The sequence below is a fragment of the Carassius carassius genome, chromosome 22 (assembly GCF_963082965.1).
Source record: "Carassius carassius chromosome 22, fCarCar2.1, whole genome shotgun sequence".
In the NCBI taxonomy this organism is placed as follows: Eukaryota; Metazoa; Chordata; class Actinopteri; order Cypriniformes; family Cyprinidae; genus Carassius; species Carassius carassius.
In genome coordinates, this window is record NC_081776.1 from 24,805,654 (window position 1) to 24,831,067 (window position 25,414).

General features: G+C 37.2%; 1 protein-coding gene and 1 long non-coding RNA gene across 3 annotated transcripts; one reads left to right on the forward strand and one right to left on the reverse strand.

Moving 5' to 3' along the window:
- Positions 1 to 7,452: 7,452 nt before the first annotated feature.
- LOC132099140 (gastrula zinc finger protein XlCGF8.2DB-like) lies at positions 7,453 to 13,581 on the forward strand. Of its 2 annotated transcripts, none has more exons than XM_059505603.1 (2): positions 7,453 to 7,780; positions 12,616 to 13,581. In XM_059505603.1, the coding sequence occupies exons 1-2, from the start codon at positions 7,522 to 7,524 to the stop codon at positions 13,443 to 13,445; spliced, it is 1,089 nt and encodes a 362-aa protein (XP_059361586.1). In that variant the 5' UTR covers positions 7,453 to 7,521; the 3' UTR covers positions 13,446 to 13,581. The 2 variants fall into 2 exon arrangements, with proteins under 2 accessions (XP_059361586.1, XP_059361587.1); XM_059505604.1 differs by having other exon boundaries at positions 7,453 to 7,762.
- A 10,699-nt stretch (positions 13,582 to 24,280) lies between these two features.
- On the reverse strand, positions 24,281 to 25,072 carry LOC132099165 (uncharacterized). The gene is made up of 3 exons (XR_009423037.1): positions 25,034 to 25,072; positions 24,839 to 24,935; positions 24,281 to 24,464 (listed from the first exon to the last, which is right to left on the reverse strand). It is a non-coding gene; the product is annotated as an uncharacterized LOC132099165 (long non-coding RNA).
- Between the last annotated feature and the right edge of the window lie 342 nt (positions 25,073 to 25,414).

Consider the following 25,414-nt stretch of genomic DNA (forward strand, 5'->3'; position numbering starts at 1 on the left):
CGTGCTTGCAAGTTCACACACCTCTTTAATGTTATTTTTAGTGATCTCCAACTGGCGAAGTCGAACATCATTAGCGCCGGCATGAATAACAATCTTACTGTATTTACGTTTAGCATTAGCAAGCACTTTTAAATTTGCCAAGATGTCAGGCGCTCTGGCTCCCGGTAAACATTTGACTATGGTGGCTGGTGTCTCTATATTCACGTTCCGTACAATAGAATCACCAATAACTAGAGCACTTTCATCAGGTTTCTCAGTGGGTGCATCACTGAGTGGGGAGAACCTGTTTAATGTTTTGATCGGAACAGAAGAGCGGTGTTTTGACCCACGACTACGCTGCCTCACCGTCACCCAGTTGCCCTGCTGCAGGGGCTCTGTTTCCGGAACCGAACATAGTTCTGCTGATTATTGTTTTACAGCTGCTGATTGAACTGCTCACATCCATTGCATACTGTGTTTAAGCTGGTGATCTGAGTGCTTTGTCATCAGCTGCAAGGAAGGCCTCCTGAAATCTGTATAAACTACAGTGATTGACCACTTTAGTCAGTCTTGATGACAGCAGTGCTACAGTAAAATCTCAATCAAGAATCTGCTGAAAATTTACTCAGTCTCCTGATCTTCACTTCTGCAGTTTCTTACAGGTGTAACTGGATATTGCAGGTATTTTGTTATCGAAACTTCACTAATATCATAATATTTATTAATATAATATTTATTTAGCCATGTAATGGAAATGCTTCTAGACATCTAAGAAGTGTCATTCTAATACACTGTTCATTGCATTTTGTATTTAGAAACCGAACACATTCTCTCTTCAGTCAGTCAGTCAAAAAAAAAAAACACATTTGGAAGAAAAGATAAGGCTTTAATCAGTGATTCATAATCCTTTATAGTGCAAAAAACAAAACAGACAAACAAAACAAAACATTGTATTATAAACAAAATTAATTTCCACTGATTTCAATAAGATAAAAAAGACTTATCATACGTACATATGTTTCTTACATTGCCCATTTAAAAAAAAAAGATAAACTGGGTAAATCTAAATCTGTTCTCATTAACCTTTAGAAGAATAGATTTGAACCATTTTAACTTAAGTTTTCTATTCAGAGTCAAATCAATTGTTTTAAAACTTCGTTGATGTAACCATTTAAAGTCATGGCCCTTTAATATAATCTACTTAGTTTTTTTAAAAATAGTTTACATTTTAATTTGACTGTATATTCTTGGTAGAAATTTTAAAAAAAAATTTATATTGATCTACAAATTTTAAATGTGTTTTCCCACTATATTTCTCTTGTAATTTCCCTTAAATTAACATAAACTTACCTTAAATTACTCTTATTGGTGTATGTGAATTTCCATCTGTTTAGCGCCTGGACAGGACTTTTATTTTGGCCGGACGGCGTGACGTCATTGAGGCTGCGTCGCGCTCCTGCATCTGTGATTCTCCGGAAGGTTTGTTTCTAGACATTTTAAAGTGTGCCAATCAATACAACGCGTTAAAATTGACCGAGAACTGTGAAATGATGCAATTACTAGAGAATGTAACCCTGTAGTGCTTTATCTAATAGCGTTATTGAGCGCTGTTTAATGAGTAAAGCGTGTCCACAGACAGCAAGCACAACTGCCCTGTAAAAACGCTGGTTTTCACGTTGTGAAAATGTTGTAAAAACGTTTTTATCCGACGTGTTTATTACGACAGAAAGTCGTGTTTGAAGGCTGCAAAGTAAAAAAAGAAATTACATATTTTTTAATACTCAGTTTTATTACAGTTACTTATAATGCAAAGTACTTAACGTTACCACATCCAAACTGGTATTGCACATGCTGCCATCAAATTGTTTCCTTTAATATAAAACAATATTATACCTGTATAGTAAAAGAAATAGATTAATTAAGTTTTATTTTTCTTTCTCTATAATTTGTTGTAGACTGTCACAGGTTACATTTATTTCTGCAAATCTTAATATTCGGCTTATTACAAGCGATCTTTTACATTTTGCCTTACCTGTAGTGCTGACGTCTGGTTGTTGTTCATTTTATAAGCTTATATTAACATATAAAGGACTAATAATTTATACTACACACAAATTTAGTCAATCACTGTATTTACTCACAAAATGCATACAAAATATTTGTACAGCTTTTTACAACCACAACGTTGTATTTTGGTTGCAATTAGGTGATATTGTAGTGCGAAATGTAATTTTTTTGTTTTATACAAAATGTTAATCTTAGAAACCATTGACTTTCTGTAGTTCAAAGTGAATGGTGAATAAGGAACATTGTTTATTATCGCCTGTTAAAGTCTAACAATCATACTAGTTTGGAATAACGCAAAATGTGTAAAATGATTACAGATTTTTAAGATTCAAAACCTTTTTAATGTTTTAGTGCAATTAAAATTAATAGTGATATCTGCATGCACCTAGGTCTGAAGAGAAAACACAATATGCATGTAGACAGCAATCCAAATGACTAATTAACTAACAGGAAATTATAAAATAAAAATTGGGAATGTTATATTGACAAATTAATGAATAAAAAAAAAAAAAAAAATATATATATATATATATATATATATATATATATATATATATATATAATTCCCACTATCCATCAATGGCAGATGATGACCATTATAGTTTGAGATGAGGCACATTCACAGTACTCCGGTTCTGTCTTACCTTTAATAATTTTAATTTCAAATAACCTTTTTATTATCTCCTCTGTCTCATTTCGAATTATGTTGGACTCCTCTGCATTATGAGGGCACTTGGTATATAGCAACTTACATAGTTAAATGAGAAGGCCTTGTAGGACGTACAGGGCTAAATAAAATTGACATTTATGTGATAGGCCTATATTTTTGGGAATTAAATTAAATTGCCCATGACATGTTTCTGAGGACAGTTGGTTCCCTTCAGATACATTCAAATAAAGACATCTGTGCCGCGTTTTGATTTGAAATGTGCTTATTTATTTAATGACTTTCTTTTAAAGTTTAATCCAGCCATATCTTGTCTTTCCGTCCCAACTGTAAAACCTCTTGAAATTATAATTTTGACATTTCATATACCATTTAACGTATTTAAAACTTTTTATGGACTTAAGTTGGCCCCGATATACTTCAAGCCAAATTGAAGAACGAACTGATGTTACGTAATTTTGAACAAAATCCAGCATAAACAAAGTTTGTTTTTGTGTTCATTTTGGGAGTTCGAAATGGCTTGCCAAAGCAAATTTGAGGAAAAGTTAATTCTGGCTGTAAAACACCTTAATACTACCATTGGTCTGTGACCGTTATCTCATAGGACGTGAGTGCTGAGGCGCCACCTTCTTTCTCATGGGACTCTTCTCTGGGTTCATTTTGTCTGTCGAGTACATGGAGTTGAGATGTCCGTGGCAAAAAACATGAATGATGCTTTATAGCAGGGCTATTCAATTGGTGGCTCGCGGGCCTAATCCTGCCCACCAATCACCTTCGGCCAGCACAGGGGGAAGAGTCACACACGACTCAAATTGTTTTGCACTAATTAGTTTGTCCACAAGTTCAGGCCATTGTTTCACAGCTGAGAAGGAAGACACCCCCCGACAAGTAGAGATGCGCGAATGGGCAATTATTTAATCCGCAACCGCATCACAAAACTCATCATCCGTCCGCCATCCATCTGCACCATTTTTGACCAATTTTCAAAACCGCACCCGCCCGCCCGCCATCCGCTGATTGGATTATTTTGACAGGAAAATACAACAAAGAATATAGTTAACATGTAGGGTGTCGATTCAGTGTTGTAAGACTCTTGTACTCTCTCTGCATGTGTGAGAAACAGCGATATCAGTAAAGCGACGGCGAGTTGTGCGCCTTCACACAGAGTTTACAGTTCGGCAAATACAGCGCTGTGCGTCCATTGAGATGAACTGAAAAGTACAGATCCTTTGATGGAGAGAACTCTGAAGCGCTCAGTCAGTGTTCAGTGAGGGAAAATATATCTGTGCTAATCTTATAATAGCCTCGAACACACAGATTGGCGAGTAAAATCTAAGAATGTATTAGCCAATGGCTAACAATAGACATAATTTAGTCTTCCAGAGTAAAAGTCGCATATGCAATAAAAAAAAAAAAAAAAAAATTTCTTTACTCACAATGTAGAGGGGGTTGTTTTGACAGGTTGCTGTGAATACCTTTAAATTGACACTGGTTTTACTCAAATGAAATGGTAAAATGCTTGTGAAGTGACTCAGAACAGTTCTGGTGATGTTGTTTATATATTTATGTCCTCATTGAGACGGCAGATGCTGAAATTACTGCAAGCATCAGGCGCTTCAGTCTATGTAGTAAACAAACCCGCACGTTTCTGCCATTCATTCATTCACACAGAGACGCGCAGAACACGGATTCATATTTCAACCAACTTTTTCGGCTTAACATTTACAGATACTAGTCCATATGGACATTTGACATTTGGTACCGAAGTACCGGGTCTTTTGACAACACTACTTGAAAGGCTATGATTATTGGCTAAAATTGAGGGAATATTAATTTAATAGTGATATTAATAAAATTATTGGTAAAAAGCTACTTGGCAAAAATATGCCATTAAAAACTGTATTTAAAATATACCATATTTATGTTATTCATTAATTTGGAGATTTAATATGTTTATGGTTATGATAACACAAATATATTAAAATGAAATTAATTACATAGAAAATGTGTGAATGCTTTTTTTAATCGATCGATAGCACTTATGTTAACCTATCAAAAATGTTATTGTTGGTATAATATTTGTTTATTTTACAGCTGAATATGCTTTTCAATTTAAATTGTCCCCCAGAGGACATTGGGATGACTGCCCCCACCTGGCCCCCTTCAAATTTTCAGTTCGATAATCTGGCCCTTCAAATAAACTAATTGAATAGCCCTGCTTTATAGTAGCAAATTAAGTTTTGCTTCCTGTGAAATGAGGCATTGACACAGTTTTTCATGTTTAATACTGCTGCTTGCTTTTAAGCAATATATTGAAAAAAGTGCCATGTAAATACACGTGACGTGACTTCAATGTTGCTATGAACAGATGCTTTACATAAAAAAATGCTTGCTGTTTTCTCCATTTTTGTTGTGTTTATTTTGTTACTGAGAGAAAAGCACGCAGCATATATTTACATATTCATTTAAACGTCACTTTCCTCAGAGTGGGCAGTGTTGGGATGTTCGCTAACAGTATACTGCTGCTCACAAATTGCAAACTTTGTTTTACCCCTAAACAAAGAACTGTTTTGAGTATATAGGGACTTATAGTTAACCTCTAAAGTTAGTTAACGGTTGTGATGCTAACAGAGTTTTAAACTAAACTTAACTATTTCTGTAAAGTAAATATTCAACGGAAGCATCAATTACATTTCAGAAAATAAATGTCAAACAGTTGTATGCATAAACGTGAAATTTATGCAGTGTTTACATAATACATAAAGCCAGTACAGTAAAGTTTATGAACTGAAACTTGATAAAGGAATGTTTAAGTGGATAGTAGGCCTACATCAAGCTGTAATTTAATGAGAATATGAAAGCAGTATTGAGAATGTAAAACTTTGTTTTTGTTTGAAGTCAGTTTATATAATAGGCTATAAGACAATATAATATATAATACAGCAGTTTTAGAAATGTTAAATGTGGTGTAGAAATAAAGGAAACTCACTTCACTTGAGAATATTACCGTAGCAGACTTTTATGAGCACTGTTTATTCATATTAAACATTTAAGCTAAACGTTTTCAAACTTACGGTGTACACTACAATCTCCATGCTCACAGCATCCTAAACACAAATAATTTGTATATTTATTAAATTTATATTTTCATTGTCTTGCTATCTGGGATTTTGTTATGGAGTTAAAGGTAAGGATTATTTTTTTGGTAGTATTATATCACATTGTGAGTCTTATATTAGCACCTTTTATTGTTTTTTTGTGGTATCTGATAGAACGTTTGGACACGGAAGAGGTAACATGACGTCAGACTTAACAAGCAGATATATTGCAAAAACACACAAATATAGGCCACAAAAACTATGATGAGGCATGACTATTTTTGCACATATGTACACACATTTACACATGCAACGTAAGCTTTGTTTTATGCATTTTTGAAAATAGTTAAATAATAATAAATAAATGAATAATAATATTTTTCCTAAGAAGACTAGCATAAGAGGATCTGAAACTACGATTCAGGACATATCTCGACAGTCTGAAATGTATAGAGGTGCCAGATTGTGCAGAGTTTAAAAACCAATAATGGACTGGTTATTGCAATTCCATTAAAACTGGTGTAATATGCTCCCTCCTTTTTTATTTTATTTTCATTAGTACTCTGGTTAATAATCAAGATGCGAGAAGATAAAAAGCATGAATGGGTTTCTTAGCATCATTCAAAGATAAAAAAGGACAAATCTTGGGTTTATTTCTCAAATGATTATACGTTTTTGTCACTTGATATGTGACTTAAAACTAAGGTCAGAGTCAAGAATCACACCCAGGTTACCCTACCCATCTTCTATCCTCTCCCGCTTACGTTTAGGCCCACAATGTGAATTTCAGTTTTATCTTTGTTCAATTAAATAATAATAAATTGTGTTCATTCTTTTTACAATGATTGACACTCAAACAATCTCTGCACTCAGTGTCTCTGAACTCAACTGAAATCTATAATTAAATATGCTCAGCATAAAAAATATCATTCATGTCATATATCTGAATTATGCTCCACAAATTGAGCATGTATAATAAAAACAAAACTGGTCCAAGAACTGATCCTTGTGGAACACCATGTAATATTTCATATGTCTTTGAGATACAATCACCTAAAGGCTATTAACTAAAAAGTTCCTCCTTGTAATTTGTTTTTAAACTATAAAAAACATTAAGATTATAGATTATGTTTTAAGACTTTGTACTATAACATTGCCTAATTGCAACCAAAATACAATGTTGTGAAAGTACTCTTCGCTCCCTATTTCTTAATCAGTTCATCCTGTTCGTAAAAAAATTCAGTCACTGGCAAGCAGTGATTGAGAAACTGAGCTTTTTGAAACTCAGAGACAATTAGTTGCTTTCGCAAAATGATTCACCAATTTAAAGTGCTTGAATCACCACATGCTTATGACACCTGCTGCTCAAAACAACAAACAGAAACGTGTTACAAACTAACTTCAAATGTTTTCATGAAAGTGGAATCTATTAATATTATCTACAAATAAATAAAGTAAATTATAACTAAACATACAGTGTAACACATCATTATTTGTATAGTATTCTTATATTATTCTGTAGTACTAGCTTTGGTTGTGTTTTGCCATTTGAGGTGATTAAAGGCTGTTTGAGACAAACCCAGAGATTCAGTTTGGATTTATTTTTATTTTTTGTTTAATTATTCTCATTTTAAACAGGACAAAGTGTCAAAACGCACAGAAAAACTCCTGCTGAAGCTGCTAAGATCCATGTGACACACTATTATAAAGATGGAATGTATTAAAGAGGAGAGTGAAGACTTGAAGATTGAAGAAATATTCAGATTCAAACGTGAAGATACTGAGACACAAACGGAGATGGTGTTTATTAAAGAGGAGAATGAAGACATAAGGAATGAAGAAGCATTCGGAGTAAAACATGAAAATACTGAGGAACAAATAGAGATGGTGTTTATTAAAGAGGAGAGTGAAGACTTGAGGAATGAAGAAGCATACAGAGTCAAACGTGAAGGTACTGAGGAACAAACAGGTCGGTTTTCTTCTCAAAGCTGAGCTCACTCATTTGAACTTTATTAATCTCCAAACTCTACAGAAAATACTTACTTGTTAAAGGTATCATGATGTGATTTCAAGCTTTACTTTCTTTTTGGAGCGTTACAAACTTTATAAATAGTTAAGATCCCTAGAAAGTATTATTTGTCATTTCTCAGATCACAAATGCAGACATGGTTTTATGTTTGTGCAGTGCAATGCGACATGTAAAAATGCAGTATAAGTCATAATCCATAATTATGTCCCCACTGGATAGAACAAATGCCTCGTTTGTAATGGGTTTTATTACATTGCAACGTCTTCACACATGGACAAGTGTGAAATCATATACCACTGTAAATACAATTTAAATTCACATCTCGCACACTTTAGTTCACTTTGAATGGAACATTTATGTTTGCTTCGAACCGGAATCATGGCAGAATAACCTGTGATAACCTGGAATAGAGAACCGCTGACCTACCCCAACCCTAAACCTACACTTACAGTAGGATAAATACAGTGTTGGTAGAATAATCTGACAGGTAGTTCGTTAGAACTCTGGGACACGGCCTCACAGTATGTTTAAGGGGCATAACATTAAAATCACACGCATGCCCAATAGCTTGAGGTATTCAGCCACATAAACTTTTAATGTTCTTTTGAGCAACATCATATGACCCCTTTGATACTCGCTTCACTTTCCAAATTGAAAAAGTTATCTCTTCTTAATGCAAGAGAAAAAAGTAAATGAATAAAAAATTTTAACATTTGGCTTTAAGTGAAAGGATTTATAAAACTCTCATATGCAAGAGCACCACCCCCTTAAAAAAAGTTAACTATGGAAGGTAAGAAAGAATTGAAGTAATGTGCTCTCAACTGTTTAATTTATTTATCTGAAAGGCTATAAAGAAGAGAGGTCCCATAATCAAGGCGAGATGTGACAAAGGCATGTAAAACGGTTTCCATTCAGTTTTTTTTTTTCAGTTAGTCCTGCTAAGAAATTTGAATATGAGAGACAAACATGTTATGACAAACAGGTGGTGATAGTTGAGCATTGATGGTTAAACACTGATGGCAATTCTGCAGGCTACAAAAAAAGCAAAGCAACTTAATGGTTGCAAAAAAGAGAACTGGATTGTGAATGACTGGAATAAAGTTCTGTGGACAGATGTTTTATTTTTGCTCTAACAGAAGAGCTTATGTCAGATGGAGAACTGGAGAGATTATGTTGTTAGACTGCCTCACACCCACAATCAAACATGGAGGTGGAAGTGTAATGGTTTAGTGTTTTTTTGGAGCAGAGAAGGTTGGAGACTTAATTTTGGGGGTTCTCAGAAATTGTGGTCTGGGGTACCTAGAAATTTAACCGAAATGCAAATGTCCCAGGGTGAATGTTCTTCGTAACCCTGGCATTCTGGCCAAATTTGCTCATTGGCATCTGTCAATCATTATGGGCAATCATCACCATATCTACTGACTGACTGCATCACTGCTCTCCACCAATAAGCTAAAGTGTGGTGGAAATGCTTGCACACTATAGGCTTGGACACGCTTGTCGTTGAGCATCTGTTGGTCTAGTTTTTGTTGTGATCCACACAACAGCTCCAGTTGTGTTAATGCCAGCAGCAGTTTCAGTACAGACCAAAAGATTGGAAACATTAACATTTTTAATGTTTTTGAAAGAAGTTTCTTCTGCTCATCAAGCCTGCATTTATTTGATCAAAAATACAGAAAAAATTTAATGTTGTGATATATTATTACCATTTAAAATAATTGTTTTTAAATTTATTATACTTTAAATTATCATTTATTTCTGTGATGCAAAGCTGAATTTTTAGGATCATTATCACATGATCCTTTAGAAATCATTCTAATATGATGATTCATTATCAAAGTTGGAAACAGTTCTGCTGCTTAATATTTTTTCAGAACATGTGATACTTTTTTAGGATACTTTGATGAATAAAAAGTAAAAAAAAAAGTTTTTAAAATATAAATATCTTGTAATAACAATATACACTACTGGTCAGTAATTTGGGGTCAGTCTTTTTTTCTTTCTTTTTTTAAATAAAATCAGTACTTTTATTCAGCAAGGATGTGTTAAATTAAAATATAATATTAGAATATATATTATTAGATTTTTTTTTTTTTAATAAATGCAGTTCTTTTTAACCTTTTATTCATCAAATATATGAGACAGCAGAACTGTTTCCAACACTCATAATAAATCAGAATATTAGAATGATTCTAAATGATCATGTGATAGACTGGATGTGACATGTGACACTGAAGGCTGGAGTAATGATGCTGGAAATTCAGTTTTGCATCACAGGAATAAATTATTTTTTTAAAGTATATTCAAATAGAAAACTATTATTTTAAGTTGTAATAATATTTCACAATATTACTGTTTTTTTTTTCTGTTTTTTTGTTCAAATAAATGCAGGCTTGACGAGCAGAAGAAACTTCTTTCTAAAACATTAAAAATAGTAATGTTTCCAAACTTTTGGTCTGTACTGTATGTGCCTATGTGTGTGTGTGTATGTATGTAAGAGTTTGTGTATTTGTAGGCCTGGAGGGCCGCCACGCTGGCACCAATATACTTATAGAGTGAAACTCTACATTCCTTTGAGTCGTAAGCCAGTCTTATCTAGGTGTCATGTCTTTGATACTGCAGTATCAACATATTTAATAATACTTCTTCCTGGGTGTTAAGGCTTATTTATACTACTGCATCGCACCTACGCATTGGCTTCTACACCGTAGGCTATTCGTCAGTTTTCATATATACTTCTGCGTCATTGTCCGCGTCGACAAGCAGTACACATGCAAACCGCTAGTCCGCAGTACCACGAAATAGCCGAAGAAGAAGCGGCTTGTCGGAGAAGTATTATAGCCATGACGGTGGCAAATAAATATCAAATGATTATTTAAAACTACAAAAGGAGACAACACCGGAAAAGAAGATTGCAGCATTCTTTCAGTCTCCACAAGGACTTGTACCACGGCAGATCACCATTGTTTGTCGTGGACAAGTACTGATGTATAATACTATGCAGAATAATAAGACACTTGTTCTTTGCTTTGTTTTATTTTACATGAGAAGGTGTAACATTTAAATATATTAAAGTAGTGATGGTTGAGGAGAGACCCCACACACGATTGTAAAGCATTTTGTATTTACAACTAGGGATGTGTACCGAAACCCAGTATTAAACTGGCCCCGGGGCTAAATTATGAAAGACCGTAGTATCAGTAAAGATCTGACGCTATCAGTTCTGCTTTCGGTACTGGAGGAAAAAAAATTAATGTACTATGTATTTTTGCTTGATAATGTTATCGTGCACATTTTATCTCACCAAACATTTCTAATGTGCGATCATATTAAGACGTTTGTCTGTGAGATCTCTCATGCGTGCTGCGGAGGCTGTCTGTCAGTCACACACACACACACACACACACACAACAACGAGCGCGGCGCACACACACGTATAAGGGGCCGTTCACATATCGCGTCTTTTGCGCGCTCAAGTTCGTTATTTCAAATGTAGACGCACGGTATGTGCGCTCATAATGGAAGCAACGCGACGTGCACGCGGTGCGACGAGCTCGTTTTTTCCAGGCGCGTCCACACCGCATCGAGTTAAAAGCATCTCAACTTTTCAGAATGCCGCAAGCGCACCGCAGGTCATGTAGCTTCCTCACCTTTTCCGTAACAACATTGAAAGCTCAGCCAAGATGAAAGAACAGCTGATAGCTGTATATTGATTTTTTTATTAATTTAGTAGCAGCGGTTTTTAGTGCTGCAAATCCATTTATCCATTGCTGAAATTTCTGCGTCTTCATGGAGAAAACACGTCATGGTTGCTTAGCAATGGCAGACTCCTCAGGAGCGCAAGTGCCCGAAGGCTTTGGGAAACAAAATCAGAAAGTGGCTTGCCTAGCGTTTTCCACGCGTTTTTAGACGCGATATGTGTACGGCCCCTTACAGTACGAAAACTCCCGCTTAATACAAAGAGTGACAATGGCGGAGACAGTAAAACCTTCCAAAGTGTGGTTATACTTCACTAGAGTTGATGCAGACAACGCTCGTTGTCATAAGTGCAACAAAATATTTGCATGTAAGGGTGGAAACACAAGCAATCTGTCAAAGCATCTTTCAAAAGTGCATTATGTGCAGACAGAGAAATGCAAAGTTTTCGACTGCCTAACACAACACAAAGTAACATGACACAAAGTACTGATAAGAATACCGTTAAAGTACCGGACCCTTAAGCAGTATCGGTAAGAGTAGTAATACCGTTAAAACCTTAACGATACCCATTCCTATTTACAACAATACACAAAGCTCTATATAAATACATCAATTCATTCATTCATGCACATGAACACACTAAACTCAAGTGCATACGGCGGGAGGGTTTCCAGCAGACCAATGACGGTGCTTGAGGTCTGCGTAGAATTGATGCGCTGTTAGATTTTTGGAAAGGTGCACGTCAGCCTATGGTGTAAGGGAGTACATCTATGAGTAGGCTTCGACGTAGGTCTGATGCAGAAGTATAAATCAGCCTTTAGTTCACATAACTATGACGGGTAGTTTGCTTATTGGGTAAGGATAATATTTTTTGAATATTTTCTACCAGGGATGTCAAATTCAGTTTCGGTAGGGGCAAACACTCTAGAGTTTAGCTAACCTATGCAGGACTGTGACCCTCAGGGAGCTGAGTTTGACACTTCTTTTTGGACATAAAAGGGAGATTTGGTCATTATTTCTGTTCTACTGCTGCTTTTAAATGGGTGTTAATTTGTATTTGTATCTTTTTACCCTAGACCCGAAAGAGGAGTGTGAATTATTGAATGGAATGCAAGATAAAGATCAGTACAGCAAATATAATTTCATAACTGGAGAAAAATATTTTAGTTGTTCACAGACTGAAAAGACTTCCTCACTGAAAAGAGCTCAGAAGACTGGAACTAGAAGTCATTTCACTTGCCAACAGTGCGGAAAGAATTTCAATCAACAAGGAAACCTTAAAGTCCACATTAGAGTTCACACTGGAGAGAAGCCTTACACCTGCAAACAGTGTGGAAATACTTTCACAGAAAAAGGAAACCTTAAAAAACATATGAGAGTTCACACAGGAGAGAAGCCTTACACGTGCAAACAGTGTGGAAAGAGTTTCAATCAACAAGGAATCCTTAATGTCCACATGAGAGTTCACACTGGAGAGAAGCCTTACACCTGCAAACAGTGTGGAAATAGTTTCACTGAAAATGGAAACCTTAAAAGGCACATGAGAATTCATACTGGAGAGCAGCCTTATGCATGCCTTCAATGTGGAAAGAATTTTACACATAAAAGCATTTATAATGCCCACATGGGAATTCACACTGGAGAGAAGCCTTTTACCTGCCAACAGTGTGGAAAACATTTCAGTCAACAAGGAAACCTTAAAGTCCACATGAGGGTTCACACCGGAGAGAAGCCTTACACCTGCAAACAGTGTGGACATGGTTTCATTAAAAAAGAAAGCCTTAAAAGACACATGAGAGTTCACACAGGAGAGAAGCCTTACACATGCTCTCAGTGTGGAATCAGTTTCACTCAACTATCAAGCTTTAACAGGCACATGAGAATTCACATCACAAAGGAGCATTAAAACTACTGTGTGGAAGAACTTCAAAACTAAATTTCAAGGCCAATGTATACTATGGTTTTTACATCTACATGATGGTCTGCGTACAGTTTGCATGACACAAAATACACCAAAATAGTCTGCATGATTGAAATCGCAAAATGGCTTTAAACAATTAGTAAAAATACACTGCAGAACATTATTTTCTAATACACGCACACATTGCATGTATTCTGACAGCGTTGCACGATCTGATTGTTAGGGTTCAAAGTCCAAAGCGTCCAAATTTGCGCTGATACAATGTTATTTGTAAGTCGTTGTAAGTTCTGCTAATACATTGTAACATACACACAAAGTGTTCAAATAGGGATTTGTAATATTTTCTATTGGTTTAAAAGAAGTCTCTTCTCAGCAAGGCTGATTTTAATTGTCCAGTAAAAAAATACATGCCTAATTCAAGAAGGGGTTCTGATGGCCAAAAATATTATTTTACTAACGTTTTAATTTTAAGTCAAATTTAGCAGAAGCCCAGGGTGATATTTGGAAGAGTTCCAGGACAAAATGAGTTTTGATAGGTATGGTGAGACCCTATCTGTGTGGAAAGAATTCAATGTCGCAATATATTGTTATTTTTGTTTGCTTTTTGTAACACTAAACCATGGGGGAGCTTTTAATCACACAGACTGTACATGATGTATAAGATGAGGCATATTTACAAAAACAATCACATCTCTCTGAGTTTTATTTCTGAAACGTTATACAGTATTGTACTATAAATCAGTCATTTCAAAACCCTGCATTTCCCTGTGTATAAAAAACAAGTGTTAAGAATGTGCAACAGAATGAATAAAAATAGGGGAGGGCGGGGCAAACACTTTTTGGTTTTGGTCAATTATTCAAATACATTTTTCAATGTTACATTAATACTTTTACACAAGTAACATACACTGCTACAAACAAACACTTTGTTTCTAGGACCTACCATTTTCGTACAATTACAATGAAAGTGACAGAAGACCAAATGTTACACCTTACCCAACAGGTGGGGTTAATTGTAAAACACAATTTGAACTGACTGATTAACTGATTATTTAATTGTTTTTTGTTTTTTTTTAACTTGAACACAAATTCAAATACTATTCTGGGTAACGCTATGAAGCCCGTATTTATAATACATTATAAGGGTATTCTTTAAGCATTATAATGAATGCATAATGCATTATAAAAAAAAAAAACTTATATGTTGTATCATCTCATGCATATTCATAACAAATATATTTACTTATTTGTGGTTATTGCCTCTAAGAGTATGATTATTTATGACACAATAAACACGTTGCATCCACTTTTACAATGGATTATATTTCTCATAGTTATAATGTATTATAAGTCTCATATCTTGCCATTTTTCTGGTGCTACTTAAAGCGGTCAAAGACCACTTATAAATAATAATTTTAAAAAAATGTATCTCTCTCAAACAGCCATAAGATCAGATAACATATCAGATTACATTTTTAAATTAAATTAAATTAATGCATTTAGCAGACGCTTTTATCCAAAGCGACTAACAGTGCATTCAGGCTAACACTTTTTACCCCCAACCTTGCACTTGCTTGCTGCTAACGCAATGCTCTACCACTTGAGCTACAGAAACATGTAGATGAACGTGTAATATGACAAATTTGCTTTGAACTATTTTTACTGTAATATCAGTTCGATTATTTTGATGGGACCCTTTAGACAGCTGTTAATAAGTAACTGTATCTACATAACTAGTGGTCTTTAGAGTATTAGTATGTCTGCTACTGTAAATATATGCCAACACTTTATTTTGATGGTTAACCAACAGATAAACTGACTGTGTCTTTGCAAGTGTCAACTTATTCTTCCATACTAGATTCTACCATTCTTGAGCATCTAATACTCTAATGAGAGTTAGTTGGCATGTAGATACAAAGTCACTTATAATCGATTGATTAAGGGGACCATCAAAATAAAATTTAGCCATATAAGAAATAGCATTTTTTTCAGTTGGAGTATTAATCTCACATCAATTAATTAACATTAGCTCCACAGAAACACTCAAATAACACTCAACATCTAACCACTCACAAGCTGTAGTAAGATAATCTGCAGATCATAAATAATGTCAAGATATGATACAGTCCATTATACTGTAAATGAAGTAGATTTAATAGTGTTCTTTGTGTTATAAATAATCATACTCTTAAACTTATAACCACATATACGTATTATGAAGTATTATAACTGTTGTTATGAATATTCACAAGTTGATATAACACATTATAAGGTTTTTTATAATGCATTATGCATTCATTATAATGTCTTCTGAATACCTTTATAATGTATTATAAATACGGGCTTCATAGAAAGTATTACCCTATTCTGTCTATACCAGAGGTGGATATTGTTTGTGCATCTAGATAGATATCCACGCATCTATCAATCCATTCATTATTATGGATCGATACATATGGATAGATATGAAAGAATAGAGCTGCATAGTTAAAAATCATGAATCTCAATTATTTGCCGAAATTATAATAATTGCAATTATCATTTTGATTTATGGCTTTAACTATAAACTTGATTGTTTACTATTGTCCTCTTGCATTATTATCACTATTTTCCTATTTAACACTATAAAGCTGCTTTGACACAATCTGTATTGTATAAAGTGCTATATAAATAAAAGTGACTTGACTAATGGAATTGCTTTTTTTGTGAGGCAGCTGTATGCAAAATTCTTTATATAAGCTTGTCAAAACAAACTTAAAATTGCTTTTTAATTGCTTTATTGCACGAAAATCAATGTAGAACATTTGAAAAAACATAAAAAATCTGAACAATACATAGCAAAGTGAAAATAGTACATTTAATGTTTACTGTTCATCACAGTCATGACTTCACCCATTTTTCCCCAAGGACAGAAGATGAAAATAATTCACCTCATACAAGGCAATCTTCAGAGGACTGACTTGTTTCATTCATCTATTCTTTCAAACTGAAGACCTTTTTTTGGATTTTGAGCAATTTTTCTCCAGTGGCTGGAGTGTAACTGCAGTGAGGTGGGAAGGTCAACAGCACAATACCATGCTCCTTGCAAAAATTCAGTGGAGACAATGACATATGGGAACCATGATTACCCAAATAAAGGAGTACCTTGGACTCTTGTGATGACTTTGTGTGTTTGGTAAAATGGTGTTGGAAAACTAAAAACTCATTTTCCTGCATCCATCCTGAACCATTTGCTGCACCAACACATCAAGTGGGTCTGTCATGGATAAAGTGTGCATGAAATTTCTGTTCTGGGTATGTGCAGTTAAACTGCACTGCACACAGGAAAGAAATGTTTTCTGACTTGAAAAACAACAACATGACAATTATTATATTCATTGTTTATGTAAGCAATAAGGTATGAGAGGCTGTGCTGTATCGTGAAAAAATAACGGCTGAAGGGTGTTGTTACCCCCAATTTCCACCAGATGCGTAACGGCTGCGTTACGGCTCCGGCACGGCGGCGGAGTCAATAGGTTTCCATTAAAGTCAATGAGTGTATTTCCACTGAATGCGTTACAGCTGCGTTCCGACTACGGCGATCCGCAGCCCTGCGGAGCAGATACGCAAAGCTTCTATTTTTGCCGGATGCCGGAGCGCTCCGCAGCACTACAGGGCAAAGTACGCAGGACAGGAAGTCGAGTGACAGAACAGCCAGAAACAAAATAAAAGATCCGTTTAATTTTCAAAATAAAATACACCGTGCTCATATTTCCCTACACTACACCTTGAAAACGTCATAATGGCCGGAGACAGGCTTGTTGAATTTTTAACCCCGTTGACACGATGGATGAAGAAATGAAAAGAGAAAAGAAAAGAGTTCTATCCTATACTCCTCCGGATGAAAAACTGTTCTGATTATAGAAACTACATATTGCGCGATCACACCAGAATTTGCGAGATTACATGGGGCCTCGTGACACAGCCGTTCCGCAACAAATCCGGACCTGGTGGGTATTGACGGACGACGGAACACGGAGCTGTCACGCAGCGGAGCCGTTCCGCAGCCGTTACGCATCTGGTGGAAATTGGGGGTTAGTCACAACGCAAGGTAATGTGAATATATAACTATACACAATAGATATATCAAGGCACAAAAAAAAAAGTTTTTATTGGTTTGTCTTATTTTGTTAAAATTATCATCATTCTGCATTTTGAAGATTTGTTAACAGAATCAAATTCACCTGAAATGTATTTGAAAAGTATCTTTTTATTACTTTTTATTACTTGCATGTGAATTGCATGGTCTCATTTCGACTTGTTTCAGTTATTACTGACATTTCAGTCAAATATACTGTACAGGTCCATCACAAATTAGAATGTCATGGAAAAAGTTCATTTATTTCAGTAATTCAACTCAAATTGTAAAACTCATGCATTAAATAAATTATGTGCACACAGTCTGAAGTAGTTTAAGTCTTTGGTTCTTTTAATTGTGATGATTTTGGCTTACATTATTTACTGAACCACAGACAACGTCAGAGGCATCTTACCTGGGCTAAGGAGAAGAAGACCTGGACTGTGGTCCAAAGTCCACTTTTTAGAGCAGAGCAAGTTTTGTATTTCATTTGGAAACCAAGGTCCTAGAGTCTGGAGGAAGGGTGGAGAAGCTCATAGCACAAGTATCTTGAATTCCAGTGTTAAAGGGTTAGTTCACCCAGATAGCAAATTTATGTAATTAATAACTTACCCTCATGTTGTTTTAAACCCGTAAGACCTCCGTTTATCTTTGGAACACAGTTTAAGATATTTTAGATTTAGTCCGAGAGCTCTCAGTCCCTCCATTGAAGCTGTGTGTACGGTATACTGTCCATGTCCAGAAAGGTAAGAAAAACATCATCAGAGTAGTCCATGTGACATCAGAGGGTCAGTTAGAATTTTTTGAAGCATTGAAAATACATTTTGGTCCAAAAATAGCAAAAACGACGACTTTATTCAGCATTGTCTTCTCTTCCGTGTCTGTTGTGAGAGAGAGTTCAAATCAAAGCAGTCTGGATATCCGGTTAGCGAATGAATCATTCAGTTCACCAAATCGAACTGAATAATTTTAAACGGTTCACATCTCTAATACGCATTAATCCACAAATGACTTAAGCTGTTAACTTTTTTAATGTGGCTGACACTCCCTCTGAGTTCAAACAAACCAATATCCCGGAGTAATTAATGTACTCAAACAGTACACTGACTGAACTGATGTGAAGAGAGAACTGAAGATGAACACCGAGAAGAGCCAGATAACGAACAAAACAATGACTCATTCAAGAGTCAAGAACCGTTTCTGTCAGATGCGTCTGATTCGTGAACCGAGGAGCTGATGATACTGCGCATGTGTGATTCAGCGTGAAGCAGACCAACACAAAGGGCGTCTGAACTGAACTGATTCTTTTGGTGATTGATTCTGAACTGATTCTGTGTAAAGGTTATGAGCGCGGGTAAACCGAAGGCTTGAATCAAGGGCAATCATCGCAAATGATGCCATTACGTCGAGCGCAAAAGAACCGGTGAACCATTTTCTTCAACCGGTCTATTGAATCAAACTGTCCGAAAGAACTACTCGTGATCCGAAAACCGATGCAACCGGTTCTTCACTCGTGAACGAGTCAATCTATTGTTCATTATCTGGCTCGGCTCGGTGTTCATCTTCAGTTCTCTCTTCACAGCAGTTCAGTCAGTGTACTGTTCGAGTGCATGCATTACTCTGGGATATTGGTTTGTTTGAACTCAGAGGGAGTGTCAGCCACATTAAAAAAAGTTAACAGCTTAAGTCATTTGTGGATTAATGCGTATTAGAGAAAAATTCTAACTTGTGGGCTGGGTACTTTGCTTCACTCCTGGTAAGTCCCCGGCTTGCAAAAGCAATGACTCTCCTCTGCCCATCTTGCTCTTGATACAGTGCTTCACCAAGACCGCTAGTACTGGTGTCAGTGTGCAACACATATGGCAGCTTGGAGTTGGCAAATCCTAACACTGGAGCAGATGTAAGTTTTGCAATGATAGTGTCGAACGCTTGCTGACACTCTTTGGACCATCGTTCTCCAAATTGTTCGTTAGGATCGTAGTATTGCTTGGTCTCATGAATCTTTTTTCTGCGATCCTTTTGCAGTAGAGGATATCCAACCGTAAGATCATTAAGAGGTTTCACGATCTTTGAATAATTTGAATAATTCTCCCTGGTCGTGAGCTTTCGTGCATCTCTGGTTTCATCATCCGAGGTCTAATGGCTTACATTGACATTCCTATAAGCTGGAGATTTCTCTGAATACATCTCTTGTACTCTTGGAACAAAGTGAGCTTGGAGATCAGCTACTTGCTGCTTCAATTCATAAAGTTCATTGTCATGTTGAGTCTTCTCTTTTCTAACAGGGTCAGTCTTCATCATAGAAATCTAAGCTTGAAGCTTTTCTACTTCTTTCTTAAGTGCATATACTTCAGACTTATAAGCATTGCTTTTTGACTTCTGTTTTTGACTAGAGTGAGGTTGCAATTCATCCTTAGGCTCATCAGATACATCGCTGCTGTAAACAGACTGTTGGTGAGTGGTCATCCGAAACTTGACTGGAACAGGAGCATGCTTGTTTAAGCCAAGATGTTTCCTCATTCTCTCCTCTTTTATAGACTGTTTGTCTTCTGCAGTACGAAAGACTACTACAAGCTCAGCAAAAGAAGGGGGTGACATTTTCCTTCCATCCAGCTTCAGGTCGGCAATCAAGCTTTTGTCCCAGCAACCTCGGCAGAATTGCTTAAGAAGAAAACGACTATGTTCAGCCTCTGTGACACCACCACGCCTGATTGTGGCACTTAACATCACGTGCAAAAGATGAAGGTAAGTTGAGGGTTTTTTTCCCTGGTTTTGCAGAGCACTTATGAACTTAACTAGCAGCTCATCTCCGTCTTCCACTGAGCCATACACAGATTCCAAAAGCTCTAAGCACTGTGCTGGTGAAGAATCTGGACCAACATGCCTGACAACATCTGAGGCTGGGGGCAGCAGGCTGTCAAGAATTCTTCTAGTTTTGTGCAAGTCAGAAAGAGACACATCATTAAGTAGAAAGTCAACGCTGGCTCGCCAAGTATCAAAGTCTGGTTCAAAGCTAGGTCTTGGACTTCTTCCTGAGAAAGCTTTAAGACGGAAAGCATGAGAAGGAGTCATAGCATCACTTGTTTTCACTACATGCTCCATCACTACTCGCTGAATACCTGGAGGATTCATAGCACTTGTAGGCAGATTCAATGACATTGTATCAGCAACACTAATATCAGGGCTTCTCAGCTGGTAGGGTGACTTTACCGGTGTGCTCTCCTTGCCAAGGTTTTTGGGTTCAGAGATCACTTCTGCAAGAGTACCAGGTCTAGAGGGTTCGTCTGCTGGAACCTTCAAAACAGAGATCTTTTGCAGCTCAATTTGAAGAACATCCTGCAGAGACTTCCCACTGGCTTGAGCGATGGCTTGCAGAATACTAACTGCAGGGACGTACATTGTCATGATTCTGCCTTCATGTCCTGATTTTTCTCTAGTCTTGAGGCAGGATCATGACAGGCCCGTGTTTTGTGTACAAGCACATGGCCTTGTCTTTGGGCCATGTGCTTGTGTTGTCTTGTCACCTTACCCCGCCCCCTTGTCATCATCTTGTAACCATTTGATTGTTGGTTTCACCTGTGTCACCTGTTCCTGATTAGTTTGCTCCCCAATTAATCTCCTCATGTTATCTGTCCTGGGTCGGTACATTGTCTAACATTGCGTGTCAATCTATGTGAGTAAATCTATTGAAAGTCTTGTCTAGTAGAAGTGTGATCCTTTTTTTGTTAGAGTGTAGTTTGTCCTAGTGTTAGTCTAGTTTATCTCTCGTCAGTCTTGCCCTTGTTTTGCCCCCTTGTGGGCTTTGTTTTTCCTGTTATTTGTTCAATAAACTGTGTTGCTGTGACAACTGTCAGCAATTGGGTTCATCACCTTCATCCTCATAACAGAATGTACCGACCAGAGCAGAACCCAGCAGACAGTTTGCCTTCCCCTGGCGATCAGCAATTGGATCTTCTTGAAGACTGGTGGTTCAAGACCATTTCTGACTCGAGGGGAGGGAGAGCTCCCAATACCCCCTCAGGGTGAGCTGCTGTTGAAGAAGTACGCTCGAGTCGCAGAAGAAAGGAGGTTTTTCTTACCTGACATCCTCCTAAATCGCTACTTCCTTGCTGGCCTCAAGGTTCCCCCACCTCTGGCTGAACGGGAGAAGCTGGTCCACTGCCCGTTCCGGGACATGGTGAACTGTCTATGTTGAAAGGAGTCGCAGGGTCCCACCGTGTTGTCTACACCAGCCAAGCTGCCCGTGATCCTGGAGGGTCGGGTCCTGGCTGTTGTTTCTCAAGGGGACCAGGCTCACTCCACTTCTTTCGAGGTCCCATCCACTTCTGTTGATCTTTGTGGCAAACGAGGGAGACGGACTTCGTGGGATTCTTCGTCGGAGTCATCCTCGACTGAGTCAGCGCTGCCTGAGACTGCCCTTCCAACTCAAGTCACAGATCCCGCTGAGCTTCTCCGGCCGGTCACAAGTCCGGCTATGACTTCCACACCACGACCTAAGAGAAAGACGAGGAGAAAGGGAGCCTCTCGTCCTTCATCTCAGCCTGTCCCAGAGCCCGCTACTTCAAGCGCTGTCCCAAGCGCTTTTCCAGAGCCCGCCACTGCAAGCGCTGTTCCAGAGCCCGCTGCTGCAGGCGCTATCCCCGGATCTGCTGAGAGAGCCGCGGCCGACACTGCAGCTGAAGCAGTGTTGCAGTCTGTCTCGGCTCGTCTGGAGATGCCTGTAGTCATTGCTGCTAGAATCCTGTCAGATTATTTGTCACGTCTTGTCAAAATTCTTGAAGTCCCCGTCATGTCTAGTCCTGAGTCTAAGAGCGCCGGACCCCAGTCAGCTGCCGTGAGCGCCGTACCCCAGCCAGCCGCAGTGAGCGCTGATCCCGAGCCAGCCGCTTTAAGCGCGGATCCCGAGCCAGCCGATGTAAGCGCTAATCCCGAGCCAGCCGCAGTGAGCGCTATTACCGACCCAGTTTATGTGTACTCCGATGTTGTCATGTGTCCAGTAGATGTTGTCAAGTGTCCTGAAGATGTTCACTCGCGATCACTCCCCACCCTACACCACCCAGACCTGTCCGGACCCCTCGTCGTCAGCCTTCGTCCCGTCCACCTAAGACTCCTCGTCTGGAAGCCGCTCCTTAAGGGAGGGGTTCTGTCATGATTCTGCCTTCATGTCCTGATTTTTCTCTAGTCTTGAGGTAGGATCATGACAGGCCCGTGTTTTGTGTACTTTGGGCCATGTGCTTGTGTTGTCTTGTCACCTTATCCCGCCCCCTTGTCATCATCTTGTAATCATTTGATTGTTGCTTTCACCTGTGTCACCTGTTCCTGATTAGTTTGCTCCCCATTTAATCTCCTCATGTTCTCTGTCCTGGGTCGGTACATTGTCTAACATTGCGTGTCAATCTATGTGAGTAAATCTATTGAAAGTCTTGTCTAGTAGAAGTGTGATCCTGTTTTTGTTAGAGTGTAGTTTGTCCTAGTGTTAGTCTAGTTTATCTCTCGTCAGTCTTGCCCTTGTTTTGCCCCCTCGTGGGCTTTGTTTTTCCTGTTATTCGTTCAATAAACTGTGTTGCTGTGACAACTGTCAGCAATTGGGTTCATCACCTTCATCCTCATAACAGTACATGCTCCCAAGACTACGAATATGGAAGAGAACATTTGCAACCCGAGTACTCAGAATTTCCATAGGGAGTAAGGGCTCCAAATTACTCATAGCAGATTCACAGACAAACTCCACAATTGCACTGTGATGGGACTCTGTGTTGTCAATAAGCAAGTTGCGCTTGATTGATCCATATTTCTGAAGACAGGCTTCTAGTTCTTGGTCTAGGTCAGAGAGAGTGATGACACTGACAATAACTGATTTCATGACGTCATTGTTCTCACATTTCACGATTTCCATTTCTACTGGTAGAAATTATTTTCTTTGGGGGGGGGGGGCAATAAAGAGCTTAATTAAGCTCTTTATTGTGTGTTGCAGTTATCAAGTTGATTAATAACTATTACACTATGCTGTAACTTTGCTCCTGGCTGGCAGCTCGCCAAGTTTTTTATGTAACGGGGTCCTACTATTGTGTAAAACTCTATGAATTCTATATTAATAAATTCTAGGTCACTGTATTTAACGCTTGTGAAATCACTGGGAATGCTTTTGGACCAGAAACAGAAGATAAGGATCATCTCACTGGAGCAAAGGTAAGTAGTATGTATAATAGTGTAATCTAGAAATAGTCTATAATCAATAAATTACACAGCATAAACTAAAATAAAGAAAAGCAACAACCAATAGTGAAAAATAATATAATGTATTGTTCTGATTGGTTATTCGTTCAGTCAATCAGACTTCTGTCATTCTCTTTTAAATTGGCAAATGACAGAATCAAAACTAAAAATAAACTAAACAAAAATAACAATCCTTTTGTTATTCTGAGTTTTTATTATTCAATTTATTTATTAAGAAAATGAAAATTCTAAATCCCCAAATCAAGGTTCAGATTCAGAATACAGAAATTAATAATAATTTCCACACACTAAATTTCAAAATTTTCTCAGTTTTTCCATTCAAACTCAGTCTTAATGTTCAGTTGAGTTTCAGTTTAAATTAAAAAATTTAAAAAAATCTCAAATTCAAAAAATATAAAGCAATGTTCATCAAAAGTGGAAAAATGTAATCTAGGAGAGAAAAAAAAAATTGATCCACTGAAAAAGAAAAAACTCAAAGCTAATAAAAAAAATATTTTGATCCTACCAGTTCGGCAGATTTCACTCTCTTTTCTCTGTTTCAGGTACGAGTTGGTGGAATGGCTTGCAAGTCCAAACCGTAATATGAATATTCGGCAAGGACAGATTCAGGAACACAAGTCTTCAGCAAGGACAAAAAAAAAAACCCGGCCTTGTAACAACAAAGCCAAATTAAACATTAATGAAATTGTCCAAATAAATCATTTTAAATTAAATCAAACTCTGTCTCAATCATTTACACATACATTAGAACATACACAATCACCATGTGCTCAATTTAACACTAGGGCCTATGAACAGTGTTAGCAAAGCTAGAACCGCATGGTGCATACTTCACGATACCAAATTATCTTTGTTGAACATGTAAAACATCTAACAAACATGATTATATACAATCACAGAAATTAAAACACTAAACTTTTACATTACTTTTTATCCTTTGGATTCTTTTTTTTCACATTACAATTCACAGTATTCACAATCAGAATAACTAAATACACTTCGTATGATGAAACTTGTACTCACTAAGGAAAGGTATAAATCAGAAAACAAAAATAAAATAGTTTCTCCCTGGAAAAGATGTTGATTAAATCTCTTGCGTCCGTCTCATCACAACCTCGTTCTAACATCAGTTAACATTCAAAAAATTATATACATCAATGGTTTAAACTTCAAACTTGATAATCATCTAGATTTGTTTACTCAAATGATTCTGATTACATTTATCATTCGCAACTGCGTTTGCTCTCGTTCAAGTTCACTATCGTTCTGATTAGTGATGTGTCGTTCGTGAACGAATCGTTCTTTTTGAATGAATCTTTTAGGTGAACAAATCGTTCTCGTTCACGCAATTCACTGACTCATATTTCTCGTTCACTGAAGTTCCTTCCTCCACAGCAGCGCGGCGCTATTAGCAGCGCATGCACAGCTCGGTGAACCGGGTAGCTCTGTGAACTGTTTCATCCTGTCAGAGAGTTACTCAACCTCGAGCCAATAGCCTTGGAGTATGAGATGTGACAAAGCATGTGATTTGTTGAATGTAGTGAACGAATACGCCCTTTAATGTACGAGTTTCATATGAGTCTGAACGAGATCTACAGA